The sequence below is a fragment of the Notamacropus eugenii genome, chromosome 7, assembly GCF_028372415.1.
Source record: "Notamacropus eugenii isolate mMacEug1 chromosome 7, mMacEug1.pri_v2, whole genome shotgun sequence".
In the NCBI taxonomy this organism is placed as follows: Eukaryota; Metazoa; Chordata; class Mammalia; order Diprotodontia; family Macropodidae; genus Notamacropus; species Notamacropus eugenii.
In genome coordinates, this window is record NC_092878.1 from 15,400,203 (window position 1) to 15,418,313 (window position 18,111).

At 36.7% G+C, this 18,111-nt stretch overlaps 2 protein-coding genes and 1 pseudogene across 2 annotated transcripts; 1 reads left to right on the forward strand and 2 right to left on the reverse strand.

The window, feature by feature from the left end:
• Positions 1 to 771: 771 nt before the first annotated feature.
• On the reverse strand, positions 772 to 1,703 carry LOC140514614 (olfactory receptor 4K14-like). Its single transcript, XM_072625119.1, is given in 2 exon segments — positions 772 to 977; positions 980 to 1,703. Coding segments are annotated over 2 exon segments (930 nt in total).
• Positions 1,704 to 12,106: 10,403 nt separating this feature from the next.
• Positions 12,107 to 12,911, reverse strand: LOC140514308 (cyclin-G1-like). The gene is made up of 2 exons (XM_072624489.1): positions 12,822 to 12,911; positions 12,107 to 12,647 (listed from the first exon to the last, which is right to left on the reverse strand). The coding sequence occupies exons 1-2, from the start codon at positions 12,905 to 12,907 to the stop codon at positions 12,107 to 12,109; spliced, it is 627 nt and encodes a 208-aa protein (XP_072480590.1). The 5' UTR covers positions 12,908 to 12,911.
• Positions 12,912 to 16,678: 3,767 nt separating this feature from the next.
• Positions 16,679 to 17,506, forward strand: LOC140514615 (olfactory receptor 4K15-like; annotated as a pseudogene).
• Positions 17,507 to 18,111: the final 605 nt, after the last annotated feature.

The following is an 18,111-nucleotide window of genomic DNA, read 5'->3' on the forward strand; positions in this document are numbered from 1 at the left end:
TGGAAGTTCCATCTTGTAATATCAGCTTGTTATGTGTTTCTCAGTAAATTATTTAAATTTTCTGAATTTATTCTTCATCATCATTAAGATGGGGATAATAATATCTTAAATACCTGCCTCACAGGGTATCTGTAAAAGTAAGATTATTTATATAAGGTATCTTATACCTATTAAAAACCATTTATATTTTGTTTCTTTCTTTAACTTAGACTTGTGATTTCATTGATAAAGAGAATTCCTATTGAAGAAACTTCATCTACCAGTGTAAATCAACATGCCCTACATCTTGGAATCGTAGAGTTGATTGAGTTATTCAGAGTTCAATTGACTTGTCAGAGTAACATAGTCAAATATCCTTGAATCCAGGTCTTCCTGACTCTACAGGTAGTTCACAATCCACTACACAACACTCCCACCATCTCTAAATGTAAACTGTCACAAGCATTGCTCAGTCTAAGCAACAGTCGACTCATACTTTACAAAAATCTACATGGAAAACTGACATTTTGAAAGATGATTCAACATGAACAGTCACTTTGGTTTTTGTCCTAACGTTGCCTGGGTCAGTGGCTATGAAAATCAGAGAAAAAAATACAAAGGAGAAATTTGAGTTTCTAAGGATATTTCTAAAGGAGAATGCATCTTAAATTTCATTATATCAAAACCATACAATCAGGTCATATTACAGAGAAATAATCTATAAATAAATTCAAAACTATCCTCAGCTGGGGTTGGAGCAAGGGCATATTCATCAAGAAAATCACCTGGGAATCACTGAACAGTTATATACGGGATCCTTAGTTTTTTGATGGCTGTCTTCATGTCCTCATTTCTCAAAGTACTTATTGTAGGGTTTAGGAGAGGGGTAAAAATAGTATAAAACACAGACAGGACCTTATTCACAGAGAATCTACTGAAAGGCCACATATAAATGAAGATGCAGGGGCCAAAGAAGAGTGTCACCACCATGATATGGCAGAACAAGTGGAAAGAGTCTTGGATGCACTCCCCCTTGAACTCTGCTGGACAGTAGCAAGAATAACTGTGTAAGAGATCATGAGAAGTAGGAAGCAGCTCATAGACAGCAACCCACTGTCAGCAATCATCAATATCCCCAGGACATAAGTGTCCATGCAAGCAAGTTTGATCACAAGAGGAAGATCACAAAAGAAGCTGTCCACAGTATTGGGCCCACAATAAGGCAAATTCACTGTAAAGGCTATTTGAGTAATGGAGTGAATAAAACCAATAGCCCATGAAATGGTTACCAGTCCAATGCATGTCTTATGGATCCTAATGGTCATATAATGCAGTGGTTTGCATATGGCTGCATATCTGTCATAGGCCATGGAGACCAGCAGCACCATCTCAGAACCACCAATGAAATGCAGAAAGAAAATCTGGGCCATGCATCCCCCAAAAGAAATGACTTTTTTCTCACTAAGGAAATCCCTGATCAACGTAGGGGTAGCAAATGAGGCCAGCCACATATCTAGGAAGGAGAGGTTGCCCAGAAGGAAATACATGGGGGAGGAATGAAGTCGGGGTTCACAGATCACTGCTACCACAATGAGAAGGTTACCCAACACGGTGGCTATGTAGATCAGAGAAAAAAATACAAAGAAGAAAGGCTGGAGTTGTAGGGAGCTGCAGAGTCCACTCAGCACAAACTCAGACACCACTGAATAGTTTTGCTGATCCATTGACTCAGTGTCAGACGTTATGATGAATATCTAAAAAATAAAAGAATTTGAAATAGAATGAAGAATAACTAGAAAAGGGAGAAAAGAGGTTATGATCATTGTATCCAGATTCCCAATCCTAGTAGTTATCAGCTTTCTTCAAGGGTAATTAGAAATAATTGTCTTTCATGATAACTTTATCCTAGAAACCTTTCCTTTCTCCCACTCTCACCCAACAGGGTAAGGGGTTGCAAATATCTATATTAATTGTCCTATTGTAGAGTACAGTGATAATAACAATGACTTGACTAAGAATGGAGTTCTCATAACAACTCTAATATATTATGAGCCATGAGTGTGAACAAGTCACTGATATTAATGTCTTCATTTGTAAGATAAGAATAAAAAATCAAGTCAAGAGGAATATACACAAAGGATTTACTTCAAGGATTTTTTTCCCTGTAGGTAAAACTATACAGTGTTAAATTCATATGCTTTCCTTTCAATTAACAAGGCCAAACATTATTCAATGAGTTTGATAATAATAGTATTTAATAACTTTATAAATCAATAAGTCTATTAAGAAATTTATAATTTAATATTTACTAAAATAGATACTTTATTGCCAGATTTTTTGAACAATTTCGAATTGTAATTGGCCAGATGAAGGAAATGCATAAGGAAATACAAAGAAAGAGATTTATAGAAAAAAGACACATATACAAAGAGACAATGGGGGAAAGTGGAAGGAGAGAGAAGTAAGGTGATAAAAGGAAATATAGAGAGAGACATAGAGGTTCAATAGGTACTGATGTGCTAAGCATAGGATCCTCTATTCATATGGGATTTTTACAGACGTAGTTTATATACGTATTAGTTTTATAAACATATATAGATTTTAGTTTAATACATTCAGACCTGCAATTTATGATTCTTTGATTTTTCCTAATTAGTTTATGAGTTACTCTTCGTAGCTCTCTGAATACCTTAATCTTTACATTTTTGATTATTTTAGTTTCTATCATGAATGTGTCAGGGTTTAGCTGATAGAATATTTATATATATTTTAAAAATATGGGTTTTGAAAAAGTGAAACTCTTATAATAGTAGAATTATTTAGATGTACTATTGAGATTCCCAATATTATTTGCATTTGGTGCCTTCAAATAGATATTTCAGGAAATTGCTTCTTACTCTTTACTAATTAAAAACACCAACAACAATCAATTTTGCAACAGATTATCTTAGCCACCTTCCTTCTTTGTCTTCACCCCATAGCATTCAGGGGTCTGCAATGTGGATGATTCCTAAAAGCATTAATTTCCTAATTTCAGAGTGTGAAATAAATACCAAAGAGAGAGGAAGAGGAAAGAAAAAATGGAAAGAGGGAAATTTGAGAGACCAAAGTGAAGGGGAAAACAACAAAAGGGGAGAAATAAATAGTATGAAGTGGAAGCTGGTAGATCCTTGAAGTAGATCTCACATTAAGAATTCTGGCAACTGGAATGTAATCAGTATTTTTGGAAGCATTGTCTCCCTGAAATCTGCCAATATTATGGCATCAAAAGTTTCTAAGCAGTGAAAATAGATTGTTAATCTTCATCACTACATCAAATTTAGAGTTGCACAGTACTTAGAAAAATTGAATTCAATTCCTCATAAAGAAACAACTGAAAGAAACTTTTTTCACTGTACTTTCAGGAGTAGGTCAATACAACGGAACAAGTTCAAGTGCATTCAGTGTATTCGTTACAATGCACCAGTTCTTTCTAGAAAGATTTTACATCTTGGGCTACAGTTTTGCACAATACACTGTGGGGAAAAATGCTTAATGTACATTGTCTCATAGGTGGCGTTACACAAAAACAAATCTTTGTCCTGTTTACTGATTCTACCTAAGTATTAAGTAATCTCTGCTTCTATTAGATCCTTTCCCTGTTATCAAAAAGACTTTCAAATATTAATGTAAAAACAGTCCAGGTCAATCTACCTGTACTAATGTTTATAAAGGGAAAATGAAATAGAAAGTTGAAGTGATCATCTGGTCAATTCACGATGAAAAAAAATCCATCACTTGGTAGTGAGTGAACTTAGAAAAAATGAAATTCTATGAATAAATCATTGTATTTGGGTGACAGATAAAATGCACCACAAAACACAACTTTCATTGTGGAGTTTAATGGAAGAGTTATAGTGTTTCCCTAATGTCAGGTCTTGACCCAGTCGTATGAAGAGCACCTCAATAAGTGCAAGAGATTCTTGGCCTCCCAATGTTCACATTCCTAACCTTTTCCCCCCTACTTCCCTGTTTCATGCTGGTTGTACCCCATTATCTCACTGCATAGAGTATTTGAAAACCTCTCTACCTTTCTGGAGTTTTAAAATCCTTCCTTCTTATCCACGTAGTTCCAATCATCTTTTCTACCTGCCTCTTAAAAAACAACCTGCAGGTGGTAAAAAGAGCATTTTAAAGGGTTGAGAATCCCTCAGAGATTCTTACTTTTCCTGGAATCGAGTCCTGAACTTTACAATATATACATAGTTTTCAAAGAAATTAAATTAATAAGCCTAAGATGTTTGATGAGTTTTAGAGACTGGGGAATAATAAATTGTTCTATTTTGGTATAACTTGCCAATGATAAATTAAATTCTTGTTCTCAGGGCAACAACAGGAAGTAATGCTAAATTTTTTTTCTGATGGTAACTGTCTACATAGATGTAACTATATGGATAATTGAAATAATCGTTATTATCCAAATAATATTGGGTGAGTGTTTTTTTTCCTTTGAAGCCTTTATTGATAGTCTAGTCTGTGCAAATTCTAAAGCTCTTTATGTGATATTGATCGATTTTGTAAAGTGACATAAAGACTGTAGCTATATAACTATCACCAGATTCCTGTGTCATTAAGTTCTCCACAAGATGACTCCAGTAAGTGGCAGTATCGGAATTTCCAGTCCTCTCCTTTATACTGACAACAATAATAGCTCTCATTATCACATATTTGTATAGTACTTTAAAACTTAGAAAACACTTCTAACTAGATGGTTTCATTGAATTGTCATGAGAACTTGATGAGGGAGGGAAGGAGACTAAAGACATTAGGACACAGGAGACTGACACATTAAATAAATTGCCCAAGGTTACACAGCTAGTCAACAACTCCTAAATTTTGTTCTTCTGCCAGCAGGACTCATGGATTTTTCCCCTCCTAGTTCACATCATGATGTTATGAATATGGAAATCTTTAAATTAAATATCAAAATTGTTTGAACTACCAATCCATTTTTAAGTCCCATTTTAGACACAACTCAAATGATATTGAGTCTCACCCCTTGCATTGCCCATTTTATGTACTAGTTACTTAGTCTCAGCTGAATGCTGATACATTTCCCCCAAAACCTCACTTTTGCCAGATGTAACCCGGAGCCCACTCCACTCTGCCCTTGGATCCACTACCCTGTTGCCAGCAGTCATTGGTTAGGGTCCATTTACATTGCACTTCAAGGTCCATGGAGTATTTCCATTTGACCTGCTGCTTTACTTGGAGTCCTTTTGGCAGAAGGTCTTCCCCTGTGCTATGAAGCTACAACCCTTCCCCCCTTAAATATTATCTCTCCTGAGTAAAATGTGATTTTTTTGAGAATAGGAACTGTCTCAGTTTTCTGTTTGCACCCTCATTGCTTAACACAGTGCTTGGTATTTAATAAATGCTTTCATATTTGTTTCATTTACGATATCTTTGGCTTAAGTGTATTGGAGAAAAGACATTATGGAAATTGAAGATATTTTTGAAGACACATCCTTCTCACTATGTATATTACATGGCATTGAGATTCAGCAGTTAGATAGTACAATGAATCTAGCATAGAATCTGGAGTAAGGAAAATCTGAGATCAAAACCTGCTTTAGGTATTGTGTCCCTGCACAACTCTCTTGCTCTCTCAATCTCACTTTCCCCATCTGTATATTGAGGATAATAATAACACCTACTTAGTAGAATTGATGTGAAAATTAAATTAGGTAATATGTTCATTAAGCATTTTGTCTCAATGTCAGGAGCATGTGTTTCTTTGACATCTTGGCATGAGAGAGCAATGATCCAATAATCAAGGAGAGAGAGGAGCCTCCAATTGCAACTTTAGGATCTTAGATTCAGAGCTGCAGGGCATGTGAGAAACTCTTTTATTTTACAATGAGGAGATTGAATCTCAGAGAGAGTAAGTGATTTGTCCCCTCAGATAGGAAAGTGACAGAACTGGAATTTGAACCCGGATTCTCATATTTTGTATTGATACACTCATCACTATATCATAATGATATTAGCAATACTAATTAATCATAATAATTTACATAGCACATTCAAATTTGCGTATTGTTTTACAAATATTTCATTTGGGGCCCACAACAATCCTGGGAGAAAGGTGCTATTATTATGATTATTTTACAGACGAAGAATGAATAGGATTTGGTCCCTAAATTGGTTGTGTCTCTTTGTAGGAGTAAGCACATTTAGGCCCTGCTGTAGTGGAAATGCACTGGTACAGCCTGTGCATTGTGTACTGTGTGTTCCTCTAGCCCCAAGGAATAGATCCCTTCCAGTCTGTCCTGGGCTGTGAATCTGCCACAGTCTTTCTTCTGTTGCATTCTGCCACTCCAAAATCAGTTCACATTCTCTTTTACGAGGTATCTGAAGAGGTTTGTCTAAGAGCTTAGGTGAGTAGTTGCTCTCACTCAGCCATCTTGGCTCCACCCCCGAATAATCCACCATTTCTTAATGAATCTCAGATCAACGTTTGGATAACTCTGTCTGTTAGGAAGGTATTTTTTTCATTCATTTTTTTTTTATTTGCCTACTCCCCTCTTACATTGAATCTGCAACTGGCACCCATTGCTTCTAGTTATACTGTTCTCTTGGAGTAAGCAGTATAAGTCAAATTCATCTTTTATGGAATTTTTTCTTATTTGATGCAATTGGGGTAAACTGACTCGCCGAGGTTCATACAGTTAGTGTCTAAGGCTGTATTTGAACTCAGATCATCTTGACTCCACGGCCAGTGCTCTATCCCCTGCATCACCTAAGTGCCCCTATTTTTGGTATTTGAAGATAGCAATCATAATTTCCTGAATTCTCATTTTCTTCACAGTGAACCAACACACTGGCTGGGAAAATGCCCAGAAACGGGAAAAATATAAAACTATAGAAGGTTACTTTCTTGGTGAACAGATAATTTCTCCCTTCCTTTCAGATGAGGAAGATCAATGCTTACCATCAGGGAAAGACAGAGGAGTCAAGGCTTCTGTATCCTACACATCCAAAATAAATATACCATGGGCTCTGGCCATGGAAGAGCTCAACAAGGATTTTGAAAATCAAGTAAGAGAGGTGGAGGAAAAACTGGGAAGAGAAATGAGAGAGATGAAAGAAAAGCATGAAAAGCAGGTCAACACCTTGATAAAGGAGACCCAAAATAATGCTGAAGAAAATAACACCTTGAAAAATAGGCTAACTCAATTGCCAAAAGAGCTTCAAAAAGCCAATGAGGAGAAGAATGCTTTCAAACGCAGAATTAACCAAATGGAAAAGGAGGTTCAAAAGAAGAAAATAATTCTTTCAAAATTAGAATGGAACAGATAGAGGCTAACGACTTTATGAGAAACCAAGAAATCATAAAACAAAACGAAAAGATTGAAAAAAATGGAAGATAATGTGAAATATCTCATTGGAAAAACAACTGACCTGGAAAATAGATCCAGGAGAAACAATTTAAAAATTATGGGACTACCTGAATGCCATGATCAAAAAAAGAGCCTAGACATCATCTTTCATGAAATTATCAAGGAAAACTGCCCTGAGATTCTAGAACCAGAGGGCAAAGTAAGTATTCAAGGAATCCACAGAACACCACCTGAAAGAGATCCAAAAAGAGAAACTCCTAGGAACATTGTGGCCAAATTCTAGAGTTCCCTGGTCAAGGAGAAAATACTGCAAGCAGCTAGAAAGAAACAATTCAAGTATTGTGGAAATACAATCAGGATAACATAAGATCTAGCAGCTTCTACATTAAGGGATCGAAGGGCATGGAATAAGATATTCCAGAAATCAAAGGAACTAGGACTAAAACCAAGAATCACCTACAAGGCAAAATGGAGTATAATACTTCAGGGGAAAAAATGGTGTTTCAATGAAATTGGGGACTTTCAAGCATTCTTGATGAAAAGACCAGAGCTGAAAAGAAAATTTGACTTTCAAACACAGGAATGAAGAGAAGCATGAAAAGGTAAACAGCAAAGAGAAGCCATAAGGGACTTACTAAAGTTGAACTGTTTACATTCCTACATGGAACGACAATATTTGTAACTTTTGAAACTTTTTAGTATCTGGGTAGTGGGTGGGATTATACACATACACACACGCATACACACAGAGACAGAGAGCACAGAGTGAATTGAATAGGATAGGATCATACCTTAAAACAATGAAATTAAGTGGTGAGAGACAAATATATTGGGAGGAGAAAGGGAGAAATGGAATGGGGCAAATTATCTCTCATAAAAGAGGTAAGCAAAAGACTTTTCCTGGAGGGAAAAAGAAGGGACGTGAGAGAAAAACATGAAGTTTACTCTCTTCGCATTCCACTAAAGGAAGGAATAAAATGCACACTCATTTTGGTATGAAAACCTGTCTTACAATACAGGAAAGTGGGGGAGAAAGGGATAAGCAGGGTGGGGGAGGAGGATGCTAGGGAGGGCAATGGGCGGAGGGAGCAATTTGAAGTCAACATTCTTGGGGAAGTTCTGGATCAAAAGAGAGAATCGAAACAATTGGAGGCAGGATAGGATGGAGGTAAATATAGTTAATCTTACACAACACGACTATTATGGAAGTCATTTGCAAAACTACACAGATATGGCCTATATTGAATTGCTGGCCTTCCAAAGGGAATGGGTAGGGAGGGAGGGATGAAGAGAAGTTGGAACTCAAAGTTTTAGGAACAACTGTCGAGTACTGTTCTTGCTACTAGGAAATAAGAAATACAGGCAATGGGGTATAGAAAGTTATCTCGCCCTATAAGACAAAAGAGAAGATAGGAACAAGGGAAGGAAGAGATGGTAGAAGAGAGGGCAGATTGGTGATAGGGGCAATCAGAATATTCGGTGTTTAGGGGTGGGGGGAGGGGACAAATGCGGAGAAAATTTGGAATCCAAAATTTTGTGAAAATGAATGTTAAAAGTTAAATAAATTAATTTTTTAAAAAAAGATTATTTAATTATTTTAGTTTTTGACATTCACTTCCACAAAATTTTGAGTTCGAAACTTTCTCCCCATCTCTCCTCTCCCCCATCCCGTAATGTCTTGCATTCTGATTACCCCTTCTCTCAATATACCCTCTCTTCTATCACACCCCTCCCTTCCCTTATCCCCATCCTCTCTCTTTTCTTGTAGGACAAGATAGATTTCTGTGCCCCATTACCTGTATTTCATATTTCCCAGTTTTATACAAAAACAATTATCAACATTCGTTCTTAATACTTTGAATTACAACTTCTCTCCCTTCCTCCCTCCACACCCATCCCCACTGAGAAGGCAAGTAATTCAATATAGGCTATACATGTTTAATTTTGCAAAAGGCTTCCATAAGAGTCTTGTTGTGTAAGACTAACTATATATCCCTCCATCCTATCCTGCTCCCCATTTATTCTATTCTCTCTTTTGACCTTGTCCCTCGCCAAAAGTGTTTTCTTCTAATTATTCCAATCTCCCATTTGCCCTCTCTTCTAACATCCCCCTCACCTCACTTGTTCCCTTCTCTCCTGCTTTCCCGTAATGTAAGATTGATTTTCATACCAAATTGAGTGAGCATGCTATTCCCTCCTTAAGCCAAATGCGAAGGCAGTTAGCTTCACTTTTTCACTTTTGTCTTCTTCCTTTTCTCCTCCATTGAAAAAGCTTTCTTTGCCTCTTTTGTGAATGATAATTTGCTCCATTCCATTTCTTCTCCCAATATATTCCCCTCTCTTATGCCTTAATTTTATTTTTTTAGATAAAATCCCTTCTTATTCAACACACCCTGTGCTCTCTGTCTACATATGTGCATGCGTGTGTGTGAGTGTATGTGTAATCCCTCCAAGTACTCAAATACTGAGAAAATTCTCAAGAGTTGTAAGTATTATCTTTCCATGTAGGAATGTAAAGATTTCAACTTTAGTAAGTCCTTTATGATTACTCTTTCCTGTTTACCTTTTCATGCTTCCCCTGATTCTTGTGTTTGAAAGTAAAATTTTCTATTCAGACTAGTCTTTTCATTAAGATTGCTTGAAAGTCTTCTATATCATTGAATGACCATTTTTTCCCTCTGAGGTATTATACTCAGGTTTGCTGGGGTAGGTGATTTTGATTTTGATCCCAGTTCTTTTGACTTTTGGAATATCGTATTCCAAGACCTTCAATCCCTTAATGTAGAAGCTGCCAGATTCTGTGTTATCCTGATTGTATTTCCACATTACTCGAATTGTTTCTTTCTAGATGGTTCCAATATTTTCTCCTTGACCTGGGAACTCTGAAATTTGGCTATATTATTCTCTCCAGTTTCCCTTTTCGGGTCTCTTTCAGGAAGTGATCAGTAGATTTTTTTCAATATTTATTTTGCCCTCTGATTATGCAATATCAGGGCAATTTTCCTTGATAATTTCACGAAAGATGATGTCTAGGCTTTTTTTTTTTTTTTTGATCATGGCTTTCAGGTAGTTCCATATTTTTTAAGTTTTTCTCTCCTGCTTCTATTTTCCAAGTCAGTTGTTTCTCCAATGAGATATTCCACATTATCTTCCCTTTTTTCATTCTTTTGGCTTTTTTTTTGTAATTTCTTGCTTTTCATAAAGTTAATAGCTTCTATCTGCTCCATTCTAATTTTTAAAGAACTAGGTTCTTTCTTTTTTTTTTTTGCATTTCAATAATTTTATTGAAAGGTCACTTTCTTAGTACCACAACATAATCATACTTGTTAGGTTACTTCAGCCAACTTAAGTTTGCATTGATGCATTAGAAAGTAAATTCTTCTATGAATCAAGTGTTTAGGAGTAACTGAAGAGTGCATTTGCAAAATACTTTACAAAATGAAGCATGAGACATATGAGATATACCTGTGGTTCTTTGGATTATCTTTAAAGGGGAAATTTTTTTCCCCAAAATATGATATCGTCAAAGGGAAATTTGAACTAGTTACAGCTATTGTGGAAGTTAAGTTATATACTGCACTGATTAACTATTTGTTTTCCCAACCCTAATATGTCAATTTAGATTCATTATTCTACAACTAGCCTTGAGTCCTCCTCCTGCCACATAATTAATTCAATTAAATTGCTGCACATTTGAATCTGGCTAGACAACTTACTGTAGTCTAAACTGAATTGTTACAGGAGCATTGTGACAATAGCATACCCCATATGTACTGCTTTAAATACAAAGCTCGATTCTAAGGGTCCAACCACAATCCTTATTGAAAAGCTCTATTGTGTTAGCATTAGCTTATATTACTTTAGAAGGACACAGCTAAGATTTCAGATTGAAAGACTATAACAATTTCTTGAATAAGAGAAATTAATTTTTTTCTAAGAGGCTAGATATTGAGATAAAAATCATTCTGTATAAAACTTTGCATACCGCATACCGTATCAATTTTTCCCTAAGATAATGTTGAAGTTCACTTAAATTTAGCATGTCTGTCTACAACTTAATTAGAATTTTACAATCAAATTTAAATGAAAAAAATATACCAAACAAAAATAAATCTTTAGAATTATTGGATTATCTAGTTGCATAAGGCTTTAACAAGGTTGTTTATACTGCCTTAAAAACTAGTAAGTCTGACTATACTACAGTGCAACATACCACTTTTCCTAAGTTGATCTGTTTTGACATGAACTTGCATCACAATTCAAATAACATCAATTAAAATCAATCATACCTTGCTATCAATACTACTTATAATCAGTATACTGATCCAGATTCGACTAGATTGGATCAATATTAACTACCAATTCACAGTATGTCTCCTATCCTTATTCTACATTAGGGTTTCACATTTGAGTTTTAGTTTTTATAAACATGCTTCAAAAAAAGATCATAATTTAGTTGTGAACACACCTCTAACTGCAGCACACATAATCAATTTCCAACTATAGCCTGTTTTCCTGTCAAATCTGAAAACATCAATGCTAACTTAATTGCTATGTTTCAGGCTTCACAGTTTAAATCCATTCTGATACTGGAGTTCACAATTCTGATGTGAAGTAAGTCATCAAAGCAGTTGAATTTCTTCACCATAACAATCCTATTAAAACCCAGTTTCAGGGATTGTTGGAAGATGAGTGATTTTGTAATAACTGTGCTTCAACTGACATGCAGTATGCCCAGACACAATTCACTTCAACTTCTGAACATTTGGTTTAGAACACTTGTTTGGTGAGTATTTAGTTAGGCACTTTGCTACAAGTTCCTCCCAGAAGGTCAGATCTCTGCAATTTTTCTTGGAATGTTTCTGAAGACATTCTACTCCTTCTGTCAATTCTATAAATATCTGTGCTTGAATCTCCAGTGCAATTATAGACAATGACAATACAGAAGGCTTTGCTTTAGAAAACATAATACTACAGTGGCATGCCTTAAGCTGAGCATCCAGTCTTTCAAAACTCAGGTTCTTTCCCCTTTCAAATAATAAGTTTTCATGAATAAGTGAATTATAGACCTGTAGAAACTGAAAGGCAGTAGTAGCTTTGACATTCCAACACACCTTCTCTAACACAATCTTCTCCATTCCCATCAGATCAGAAACTTTGAATTTGTATTGGCTTATTGGTATCAAATCAGTGGCTAATGAGACATTTCTCCCTTCCTCTGTCAATTTCACAGCCAGATAGAAGCAATGGAACTCCACATATCCAAAATGTTTGGGTTGTACCTTCATTTTGGATAGAAATCAGTCCAGTAAATTCACAGCTAGAGAAAATTTCTCTATGTCAAAGTCAAAGAACTGAGTTAGGCTAAGAAGGACTTTCACTTTGAAGTCCCTCAGTCTTGCTGTCATCCAAAAGCCACTGTCACCAGCAGATGCGTTTAGTCTCAAGCCACAAATCTTTGGCTGAGATCTGCACTCCTGTTCCAACAGAACATTCAGCTGGTGCAGCAGTTTCTGGGCTTCAGTTGTTACCAGTGACTCTATCATCTTGAGCTCCTCGCAGCAGTTCTTTCTCCCTGCCAGGGCCTGCCCTCACCTCACCCTGAAAAAGTAGTTCAAAGGTCCCAGACGATGAGGGAACTACATAAAGGAGAGGAGAGGGGGCCCAGGGGGGAGATAATGGAGGGAGATTACAGAGCAGTAGCTCCAGTGAGCTGAAGATACCAGTACCAGGCAGCAGAGCGCTGAGTTCAAGAACTATTTTCTTCAGGAAGCTTTCGAACCTCCTTTTCCATTTGACTAATTCTGTTTTTAAAAACATTCTTCTCCTCATTGGTTTTTTAGACCTCATTTGCCACTTAAGTTAGCCTACTTTTAAAGTTGTTATTTTCTTCAGCATTTTTTGCAGTCTCTTTTAGCAAGCTGTTGACTAGTTTTTCATGATTTTCTTGCATCCTTTTCATTCCTCTTCCCATTTTTTCCTCAACCTCTCTTACTTGATTTTCAAAATTATTTTTGAGCTCTTCCATGACCTGAGACCATTGCATATTTTGGAGGCCTCTGATGGTAATAATTGTTCTTCCTCTTCTGAAAGAACAGAAGAAAATATCTGTTCACCTAGAAAGTAATCTTCTATAACCTTATTTTTTTCCCCCTTTCTTGGACATTTTCCCAGTTAGTTACTTAATTTTTGAGTCCTTTGTCAAGAGTGGGATATACTCTGGAGACCTATAAGTTCTCAGTTCCTTCAAGGTGACTCAATCAAGGGAGAGTAGTTTACCCCTCTCCTGTCCTGCACTCTGGTCTGGGAGCTACCAAAGCTTTTCTGCCTAGGATCTTCAAGTAAAATTCCCTTTCCAGAGCCTCCACCAGCTCCACCATGCCAGCCAGCACTCTTCCTCACCTCCAGACCTCCACTCAGGACTGAGACCCAGATCTACAGCTCCATTCCTACAGGAGGTTTAGGAGGAGGGTTACAAAAATAGTTTTGGCTGCTGCTGTTGCAACTGCAGCCACCTGGGGCTAGGGTTAGGGAAACACCTTGCTCCCTTCTCAGCCAGGAGGAAAAAACTTCTCACTGACCTTTGAAGTGTCTTTGGTGTTTGTGAGCAGAGGAATCTGAGAACCTCCCCTGCTGCTGAGGATTCTGCCCCAGAGGCCTGCTTTGGTCCTGTCCCTGCTGGGCCCCATGTGGCCAAGGCTGGACTGGGCTCCATGGGCTGCTCTCTGCTCAGTGCTCAGTGTGATAGACCTTTTCTGTTGGTCTTCCAGGCTACCTTGGGCTGGAAATCTCTCTCAGTCTATCATTTTGTGACTTCTGCAGCCCTAGAATTTGTTTAGAGTCATTTTTTACAGGTATTTTATAGACTGTGTGGGAAGGGCTAGAGTATCTGTGGCTTTCTACTCCTCCATCTTGGCTCCACCCCCATTTCACCTTGATTACTTTGGAAATGTTTTAAGTCCTTATATTGCTATGATGGGCTAATTCTATCAAAAACAGTCCTCCCACACTGTGGCTATTATTGTGTATAATGTTTTCCTAACTCTTCTCACTTCACTCAGCAACAGTCAATATAAATCGTTCCAGGTTTTTCTGAAGTCAATCTGTTCATCATTTCTTATATCACAATAGTGTACAATTTCATTCATGTGCCAAAACTTCTTCAGCCAATCCCCAATTAATGGACATCACCTTGATTTCCAGCTCTTGGTCATACAAAAAATATTTTTGTACATGTGAATCCTCCTATTTTTATTGATTTCTTTGGGATATAGTACTGGAATCAGTATTGATTGATCAATGTGTATGCACATTTTTATAGCCCTTTAGGAATAGTTCCAAAATGCTCTCCAGAATGAATGCATCAGCTCAAAGCCCCACGAGCAATGAATTAATATTCCAACTGCCCCACATCTTCTCCAATATTTGTCATTTTCCTGTTTTGTCATGTTAGCCAATCTGATAGGTGTGATGTAGTACCTCAGATTTGTTTTGATTTTCATCTTTCTAATCAATAGGGATTTAGAGCATTTTTTCACATAACTGTAGATAGTTTTTATTTCTTGCTCTGAAAATTACCTGTTCATATCCTTTGACCATTTAACATCTGGGGAGTAAAGGCAATTCAATTTTAATGGAGTGACAGTTAAGTTAGTCAAGAAAGTGAGTCATTTGGGTGGCCATAACTGTGATGAGGGGAATGAACCTTGGCCCTCAGGTGAATGAAACCTATTTTGCCATCTGGAACAAAGTCTCAGTCACCCCATTACTATTCCATCTCTGGAATTTATCTGGAAAAATGGAAATTATATTGGAACATAGTCACTCTGAAGAGCACAGTCACTAAATTTGTGGAGGAAAAATTCGTAAAGGGATATTTTTGTGTTACTGGGTTTCAGAATGGAATTGTCTCATACATCACTGTGAGGTAGAATTCAAATAGGTTGGTGATCTCAGGAGAGATCAGGTTGTTAGAAGTGAAAATATTATTATGTGGAAATTTGCAGGAGATGGATCAGTGATAAGAATTGGTTTGCTACAGTGTGCCTTATTACACCTCTATACATTCTTCCTTCAAGACCATTTCACATTATCTTCTCCGTGGTTCTCCCTGAGCATAGCAATTAAAAATGATCCTTGCTTTCTCAGAATTCTCTATTATATATGGATATTTTGTTAGTAGTCTTATCTTCTTGACTACATTATCAGCTCGTTGAAGTCAGGAAACATATATCTTTTTTTTCACTTTGAAACTCCTTCAGGTCATAATAAAATGTATTGCACTTAGCAGATATTTAAGAAATGTGTGACAAAATAAGATTTTCCTGAGTAGCTCCAATGGATCACTTAAGGTATTCCTTCACATGGAATACCTTTGCATTATGACAAGCAGGATGGCTTCAGAAGGTCTATGATATGAAGCAAAATGAAGTGAGCAGAATCAGAACAACATTGTGCACAGTAACAATAGTGTAAGGCAATGAACTTTGAAATATTAGCTACTCTCATCAAGACAATGATCCAAGATGATTCCAAAGGACCCATGGTAAAATATTTGATCCACCTCCACAGTGAGAACTGATGAAATCTGAGTGCAGATTCAAGCACAACTTTAAACTTTTTTTATTTTTCTTTTTTATGTATGTTTTCTTTTGCAACGTAACATTGAAATATGCATTGCATTACTTCACGTGTAAAATTGATTTCATATTGCTTTATTATTAAGGTGTGGGAAGGTACAGGAAGGAGAAAAACTGGAATTTCACATTTTTCAAAGTGAGTGTTAAAAGTTTTTATATGTTATTGGGAAATATTTAATTAATAAAAATGTTTAATTTTAGCAGTACTATTCCTTTATGAAAGATTGGAAACTGTTATACTTAGGTTGCATGGCATGTTTCATAATCCTATGGCATTCATGAAGAGGCCTTAACCTTTTTATTGGATCTTGATTGTCACTGAAAGCTTTGAACTTTGTTAGTTGTGGGATAAGATATAACTTTAATGGGCAGTTCAGCCTTCTTTTTGAAGGCGCTGATGGGAATAAATATCCTTTGCTTTCATAATCAAGGGAGAAGTTCAGCACTTCTCAACAGTAAGAGAAATAGTTTAAAACCCTTCCTCAATCCAGTTCCATTGAATGATCTCTGCTATTTCTCTTACTTCCAGATAATTGAAAAACATTTATTTCAACCCAAGTCAATGAACAAGACAAATCACTCCCAAATGTTTGAGGTCATCTTGATGGGACTCTCTGATGCCCCAGAAATCCAACCTCTCTTCATCATCAGGTTTTCATTGCTCTACATGCTATTGTGATGAGAAACTTCCTTATCCTCCTCCCTGTGACTTCAGACCTACATCTTCATTCACCCATGTACTTTTTACTTGCAGATCTCTTTTTTATAGATGTCTGTGTGTCCTCTTTTGCCTCCCCTAAAATGATTACAGGCTTCCTTGTTGAGCAAAAGACTTTCTGCTTTGAGGTAGACCATTTTGCTGGGAGTGGGATAATGCTTCTTGTATCCATAGCCTATGATCTTTATGTTGCCATTTGTAAACCTCTCCACTACAGGAACATCATGTGTGGCAGGTCTGTATCATTCTGGTCATCATCCCTTCATCTGTTGGCTTCATAAACACAGCTAGCCAAATGGTAGTTACAGTCAACTTGCCCTTCTGTGGTCCCAACAAGGTGGACAGATTTTTCTGTGATGTCCCTTTTGTGAACAAACTTTTCTGCATAGACATCTATATTGACAGTTCAGTTCGAAGACAGCAGGTTTCTTTCCATGAGCGCCTTTCTCCTCTTTGTTGCTTCATATGCAGTTATACTCATTACAGTATGCAATCGGGCATCAGTTAGCATATCAAAGGCACGTTCTACCCTGACTGCAAATATCACTGTGGTCATACTGTTCTTTAGCCCATGTATCTTTATCTATATGTGTCCTTTCAGTGTCTACTCGGTGTACTAAGTTCTTGCAATATTTTATACCATCTTCACTCCTATATTGAACCCAGTTATTTACACCCTGAGGAACAAAGAGGTAAAGGCAGCCATGTCCAAATTGAGGAGCCAAGACCTAAAATCTGGCCAACTGTCTGCTATAATAAGAAATGTCCTATTCTTGGAACCCAAGTAACCTCCCCAACCCAACCTAATATTTTCCAACCTATTGTCTCCATGATGTGACCAAAGACCACTATAATATTAATTCCAAAAGTGAAGGTAAGGAGAAATTAAGTACCCATCTACATCTACTCTAAATATGGTAAGTTGACTTTTATAGTTAGCTCAGTTTCTTGTCCACAGTTCTTCCACCTTGATTCCCACAAGAAACTTAAGTGGAAGAGAGGAAAACCTAAAAGTAGAAGACCAAGCATATTTCCCACCAAAAAAGCAAACAAAAAAACAAACAAAAGCATTGCAGAATAGGTGATAGAGAACTGTGCAATTGTTTTTCCTCTCAGTTTAGTGTTTTTTATTTGCAAAATAAGTAAAAAAGGAGTCATTCTTTTTAACTGGTGTTATTTATTAACATAGCAGTACAAATATTTCAGCCATCATCCTGGTTAGAAGAAATGTCTTGGGATTTCAGATAATAAGACAACTGTTGCAACTATATAGTGCCAAACATTGAGATGACTAATGGACAACCCCATCAATGATCCTGGAAACTTGATGATCATCTTTATATTTCTTCTGAATTGTGCTAAGCATACTTTGCTTCTGCAATTGTTATTAAAA

What these genes read in the sequence shown, in the direction of transcription:
- LOC140514308 (XM_072624489.1), bottom strand. Translation starts at nt 12,907, where the DNA reads ATGATAGAGTCACTGGTAACAACTGAAGCCCAGAAACTGCTGCACCAG. An exon ending in CAGGAGTGCAGATCTCAGCC is followed by an intron (nt 12,648 to 12,821) that starts AAAGATTTGTGG and finishes TCTATCCAAAAT; the next exon opens with GAAGGTACAACCCAAACATT.